The sequence below is a fragment of the Syngnathus floridae genome, chromosome 1 (genome assembly GCF_059516105.1).
Source record: "Syngnathus floridae isolate MCC-2025c chromosome 1, RoL_Sflo_1.0, whole genome shotgun sequence".
Taxonomy (NCBI): Eukaryota; Metazoa; Chordata; class Actinopteri; order Syngnathiformes; family Syngnathidae; genus Syngnathus; species Syngnathus floridae.
In genome coordinates, this window is record NC_142413.1 from 19,872,901 (window position 1) to 19,879,922 (window position 7,022).

Below are 7,022 nucleotides of genomic sequence, written 5' to 3' on the forward strand. Positions count from 1 at the left end.
TCGTGAGTTTCAGCCCGCCAGCGTTTGCGTGGCGAATGGAAGGACATTGCGGTTTGTATTTTTTCAACAAAAAGACATTTGCCCCTTGGTTGGACACTCTAAGGCTGCTCATTGTAAGCAAATGTTTTCCGAGAGAGTCGTGACATCAGCTGTCTGAACTGATTTATGCTCTCTTTTGTCTCTTGCAGAGGCAGACATATTGCATTCTGATCACACAGCCAAAAGGAATGACAAAAAGTAGCAACAAATATTACATGAAAATGGCAAATTTGCAGTAAATGATTTGTGATTTTGAACACCTGCAGTGGGGAAAAAAATAATTTAGTCAGCTACCAGTTGTGCAAGTTCTCCCACTTACAAAATGAGAGATGCATGTAATTTTCATCATAACTACACTTCAACTATGAGAGACAAAAGGGGAAAAAAAATCCGGAAAATCACATTGTCTGATTTTTAAGGAATTTATTTGTGAATTATGGTGGAAAATAAGTATTTGGTCAATAAAAAAAGTTCATATTAATACTTTGTTATATACTCTTTGTTGGCAATAACAGAGGTCAAACATTTTCTGTAAGAATTCACAAGGTTGTCACAAACTGTTGCTGGTATTTTGGCCCATTCCTCCATGCAGATCTCCTCGAGAGTGGGAGAACCTGCACAATTGGTGGGTGACTAAATGCTTTTTTGCCCTAAATAGAATAGAATGGCTGCATAGTTAGAAATTCTTCATGAATTTGGGGGGATATATTGAAACTCAATTTTGTATAAACTGGAACTTTTCTTTGGACGGTTTCTATTCAACTGATTCTAGTGCCCAAAAGTTGTTCAGATCAACTGAATAACGCCAAAGTCAGCTTCAAATGTTAACCTTTTACTGCAGGCCCATCTTGTATTTCTGGTTTTGGTGTGTTCAGATGTCTTTCATTTGCACTGTGTTCATATTTCAGATGACCGGCCCGTAAACACACGGGAATTTTCGCCTTAAAACAGTCTCAGTTTGCCTGTTTTTTTGCTCATCAAAATAAAGTGTGAACATGAACACACACTCACTTATCTTAGGTCTAAAGGGACGTTAGAAAAGATCTTTGAAAACCATTGCGTACTTAACTCTGAGGATTTAAACACTGAACTCTGAGTTTATATATCCCCAAAGTCACTATAGTCACTTCATGTTTGCCATTAACTGTCAAATGATGGTTTTTGCTCCACGCCCGCACCCCCCTACCCTGCCTACCAAACAAGGTGCTGACCACTACAGTCTTGCACTAGAACCATCTGGCAGAATGTCTCAGACCATCCATCCATCTGTCTGTCTGGTTGTGAATCTATTGCTTCACCTTTGGAATGGCCTTCACAGAGGTTTGCGTGGGGTTGTGTTTTCACTGAATGTGAGAAGCACCTGTCCATCAGGTGGAACAGACTGGTGTTTCTCCTCAAATTGGCTCCATGTTGCCCCATTGATGAGGAGAACAGAGAGGTAGTCTTTCCCCAAAGACCCCATTAAGCCAAAACCTGGGGTTCTCTGCCATCAACACATTTTGGTGCCTTGTGAGGACGATCACAGCTTATTAAAGTGGAAATAATGACTGCTCTACCTTCAGCATGAAACATTTAACAAGGACAAAGGAAATTTCTCAAAGGTGATATGTTGAAAGGAGGGAACGTGGACAACACTGTCGACACTGGAAGTGAAAAATGAACCTGATTTAATTTGAGCTTTGAGGTGACTTTTGCATCTTTAGGTGAATTTCAAGAGGCATGATACTGTCTACAGTGAAGGGCATTATATGTGAACCTCCTCGAAAATGGCCTTTAAAATACGTTCAACATGTATGAGCGAGCCTCGAACCGTCATATAGTTTCAATTATTTTCCCTCCAAGTGTGCTTACAATGTATCACACATTTTGGATGTCACCTTATTGATTTGTTTTCCTTTTAGTTTGGACAAATACGCTTTTTCTGGCACCTTGGGAATATTGTGGGGAAAGCAGCCGAGTGAAAACGTTCTCCATCAAGTATGATTGGATTGGATTTTGGAAGATAAATTGCCAGGACAAGAGTTTATCCCGATTACATTGCCATGGGGTCCGCGTCTTGCTGCAGGCATTCTGGTGAGCTTCTTCCATTAGACGAAGACGTTGAAGTGTGATCAAAAATTAGATAAACGCAACGGGCTGAAATTTCACCAGCAAAACCTCAACAAGATTGCTTGACTACAGTGTGACACCGCACAGTACTTATGTAGTTATGCTTTGATGCAACCTGCGTGATTTTTCTGTAATGGAAGCGGGATTTCATCTCACTTTCATCTTGACACCATTTACCAAATGTAGTGACAATGGCAATCCTTTCAAACATGGACTGCAAACATGGATTCAGTTTGTTGTTAGATACATACACAGACATACTCTTCATTGGACTCAGAGGGCATTAAAGTGACAGAGAGCTGAAATTAAACAAATATCCAAATAGTATTTTAAAATACCTGACACATTACAGGTGGTTCGTGTGCTGCTGATGACCTCAGTACAAATTTTCATTAAAACTGCATTTCTCTTCATTGCTTGATTCTGTTTTGCATCTAACAATACAGAAGTTGATGACATAAAGTAAAATGCATCTTACTTTTCCCAGAGTGGGGCTCCACAGATATGCCAAGCTGAAAATGCAGAGACCCAAAAGGAGGAAGACAAACACCAGAACCAGGCCCACGCGTTGGTAGATGCGGTACTTGGCCTTCTTCCCTTTAGCTGCCTCAACCTGTAATTGGTGAGATTGACATCAGTATCGTTTTTTTCTCTCTTTTTTGGGGGGAGTCAAAGGAGGCAAAACAGCTTATGAATTTTTTTTTTCCAAGGCAAACTTTTAGGTCACTACCATATGATAATTTGGGAAAAGACAAAACTCTCGAGGTCAGTTTGTGAAATGACATGCCATGTTCTGACAGACCAACCAAAAGCAGCTTTAGTCAGACCTATTTTGGTTTGTCTTCAAATGCAAAATGAGCATATAAAATGCCCACATTTTAAGCGTATACCGGATGAATGATATAGCATTTAAAATCCGTATGATGTCAAACTAAAGAACACGTTCTATTGAGCCTATTCAGATGATATGGTTCTCTTTGTTTCATAAAGCTGTTATCTGAAGTAAACAACAGAGTGGAAAACGTTTGAGATGCAAGTAAAGTGTTGAGATGGTTCCCCAAGTAGAGGAGTTAAAGTTTTCTGGGGTCTTGTTCACAGGTACATGAAGAATGCTTTGTTTAAATTATTTCAGTGGTGGTCCCCCAGCAAAGTTGTCAGCAACTCCATATTAGGGGATGAATTAGTTGATACAGCACATGGCCAGGTTATATTTGCTGATATGATCTTTTAATTTCAAAACATTGCATTCCAAGAGATGGCAACAATTTGGACCCTTTGCCAGTCCTTTTAGTTTCATTCATTAAAAAGGAAATGGGCACATCTAAGCACACATCGACCAATTTATCTTATAATGTGCATGTCGAAAACCATGACGCAAAGGTGAGCAGCTACAATCTGGAGCTTCAACTTCAAAGTCACTGTGAAACCTCTTTTCTTCTGGCTCTCTTTTCTCACATCGACATTAAAACAACAAATGACCTTTTTGACTGTGGCATGCTACAGGATTTATCCACTATTTATACCTCCCGAAGACTGAACTATTGCTACCCTGCTTGAGCAGACCACACGGATGAGGGCACTGCAACAAGTTCAACGGAAAGGTTACAATTATTAATTTATTTTTTTTCTCTCAAATTTAATTTTAATCTGCCCACTGTCAGTGATTCCTTGAGCCTGACAGCACAAATTAATAAAGGCAAGCTTTTGTTCCAGCAGACTTTCTGTAGGGAGAAAATGAAAGCTTCTCATTTGCACTTTGTATTGTGACTGTTCAGCCGAAGTGGGCTGGACAACCGCCTGACTTCTTTTGATTACAAAAAGACACATTTGTAATGCACTCTCAGGCATCCTGTTCATGCTTTTCTTACGTTCCTTTTATTGCACACTTTCAAGGTGTTGCAATTCATCCATTCAGACATTCGGACAGCCCCACCATGTGTGACCTACATAATTTGTGCACAACCACCAAAGACGCGTGATTCAGTTAATTCCAACGGCAGCCCTAATTACCGGATCATGGAGTTTTATCCAGATCCATTTTGAAAATTTGTCACTCTTTGATTATGAAATTAACTTGCGTAGTAGATCCAGTTAAATTTGCCAGTGGCGTGCACGTGACTCATCTATATATGCCGTTCTAAAGGAGCGTGTGGTTTTTGCATTCACTTTTTAATAAACCCAGTACAAGCAATTTAATCAAAATACCATGCTCATAATGGAATGCTGAGGAGACCATGTTGCCAAGCAACGCCTTGCATGCGTGGTGCCTCAAATACAAAAATCTATAACTCAAGGCCCATTATTGCAATTATTGTATTGTTTGTGACCTGCACTTCAGCTCTCAGTACCATCGGCATGTGGAAATGGTCCTCACGGGTGAAGACAAAAGTCTGCTGACATTGATCTTTTTTTGAACAATCATAAAATGTCGACCTTCTGCCAACATTGTAATGTACTCGACAATATGCAGCCATTGGGCAGTCGATGAGCGTAGATGCGACAGGTGTGCTTCCCAGCCCATCCATACACCAGTACTACAAATCAGCCGAGTCTTGCTCTCAAGGGATGTGAAACGATTAAAAAATGTGAAATATGATGTTTCACATTTGGGGGGCGCAACACATTAGTACAGCCTCTTGAGCACAGAAGACAAAAAGATGCTTGTCGTTGGGAGAATGAGCACACTGGCAGATTTCAGGGAACGCCTGAACCCGAAGTGTGTACGTTTCTCAAGGGTGACACACTTACGTTGATGGGAGACTGCACAGCCAAAAAGGTGCGCTATAGTGTGCTTTTTATTTTATTTAAGCACACAGGAGAATTTGCCCCTTAATTAGATATTTGATTAAATTGTTTGTGTGGGCTTGCTGGGGGATGGGGCACTACTCCCAAAAAATGACATTCGTTGTATTATCTTTTTATTAGTGATAGCCTTTGTACACAACATGCAACAAGAGGGAACGAGTGATCTAAAAGCAGATATTCCTATATTTTGAAATAGTTTTCACATAATACTTCTCTTTCATTATTTTATTTGGGTACGTTTCAGACTTTTTTGCACCCTAGCACCCTCTATTGTTGAATGCACCACCCGTTGAATATATGATTTCTACTTCCATTTCCATATATAGGAAGAAGTAAACATTCTTAGTTACTAAACTAATATAGTTCAGTTACCTCTACTTGACTTGAGTTTTTGTTTTTCTTAAAAAAATTAAATTTTTCCTTCAAAATATATCAATATTTTCTACTTCTTACTTTATCACCAGCTTGTTCGTTGTTTTTTCAATGTCCGTACTTCTTCACTTTAATGCAATTAAAGGAGTTGACTCAGTACTTCTACTTTTTTAACAAAAGTATTTGTACTTCCACATACAGTGTGTAAGTACTTTTGGACTCTGTCTAAATCCAAATGAAATGGATTGTGTTGAACCTCAAGTGTTTTACAGTAATGTACGCCTCTTAAAAAAAAGTACAGTTTAATTTGCTGTACTACCAGTTTTACTGTTTGGGAGAACAGTAGCAAGGTGAGCAGCAGTGAATATGAATAAAGTTTTCTCTTTCTACTTACACTGTATGACTTTGGTAAGAGCACTAATGTATTTGCCATTAATGCATTCCACGGATGTGACACGTCAGTGACAGTGACCATAAAACGTGAGGTACTTCAAAGTGGGGCCTGCTGGGGAGCGTACGACTCTCCTGGGGCACCTTGCATAAGCTCTGAGCCCAGTGGAAACTTAACTGTCTGCTGTTTCGGAATCAAGAGACATAGTGGGGCTCGAGAGAAGAGTTGCTGAAAAGGCAGCGATGGCGACCGACTGAGTGGTGTGAAAGTGCGCAGCCCCCCTGTCAGCTATTGTTTTAAAGGTTTTGGAGTTCAGAATAAGCCAAGAGCTATGAGGAGAATAGCGCCTGCGGCCCACCCCGCTGTTGCTGTGCAAAGAATGATCACTTACTCGGGGAAACAGAAGAAGCAGCAAGCAGAGATGGCACACCAAGACATAGTCAAATGCTTAGGTATATATTTGAGATGATAATCAAGCACCCCCATAACTTATTCATCTTATTTAGGATTTGAATCTGATGGGAGTCATGTCTTTGTTATTTGCATGAATATTAATACGACTTCAAGGTTACTCTATTGTGCAGAGGATCTGTAACAGGTGAAAAGAGCACATATTTCACAGCCAAAAATGCAATTTTCCATCTTGCTAAGTAATAGTGTGAGGGACAAGTATATACTAGATATAAATAAAAAAGTGGATTCAAACTTTAAATTCTGAATAAACTCAAAGCACTCAGCAGAGACCGAGGCACGTTTTCTTTTTTCGACACATGCAGCCTTCACTTTATTCAAAGATCACATTCTCTCTCCCTCTCACTTGATAATGAACTTCTACTGCAACCATCATTTTAATTTGTTTTTGCTGGAATAGTTCACAGGTGATCAGCTTTTTGAATACAAGACAATATTTTCTTTAAAAGAACAGTTAATACCAAATGCAATGAATTTCCCCTCCATTATTGAAAAATAAATTTAAAAAAATACTCACATCATTAAAGAGAACCTGTTGGCTGCTGGACTGGCTGCTCGCCTCCATGATGCAAGCCTGCAGAAGGAATGTGTTCCGATCCTCTAAACTTTGAGGGAAAAAAAAACAACCTTCCTCTCCGCAAAGCAAAAGAGTCACAGCCTCATTCCATCGCAGCAATTTGGGAGGGGAGGGAAGCTTCTTAGGCGGAGTGGAATTACTGCAACATTTGTGATAGCCATTAAAATTCAAGGCATAAGTCTCCCGTATGCCTGCACTCCTTTCAAAGGTGGAACGCTACCAGCGGCCCTCTGGTGAAGAAATTACGCACAGCATGGA

General features: G+C 39.9%; 1 protein-coding gene across 1 annotated transcript in view; it reads right to left on the bottom strand.

The window, feature by feature from the left end:
* The window catches only part of tnmd (tenomodulin), a 61,369-nt gene extending 54,555 nt beyond the window's left edge, over positions 1–6,814 (bottom strand). The window contains exons 1-2 of the mRNA XM_088387813.1: positions 6,705–6,814; positions 2,627–2,761 (exon numbers count right to left, since the gene is read on the bottom strand). Coding sequence (XP_088243939.1) covers positions 2,627–2,761; positions 6,705–6,752 — 183 coding nt within the window. The 5' untranslated portion in view covers positions 6,753–6,814. The remainder of the gene's footprint in view (positions 1–2,626; positions 2,762–6,704) is intronic.
* Between the last annotated feature and the right edge of the window lie 208 nt (positions 6,815–7,022).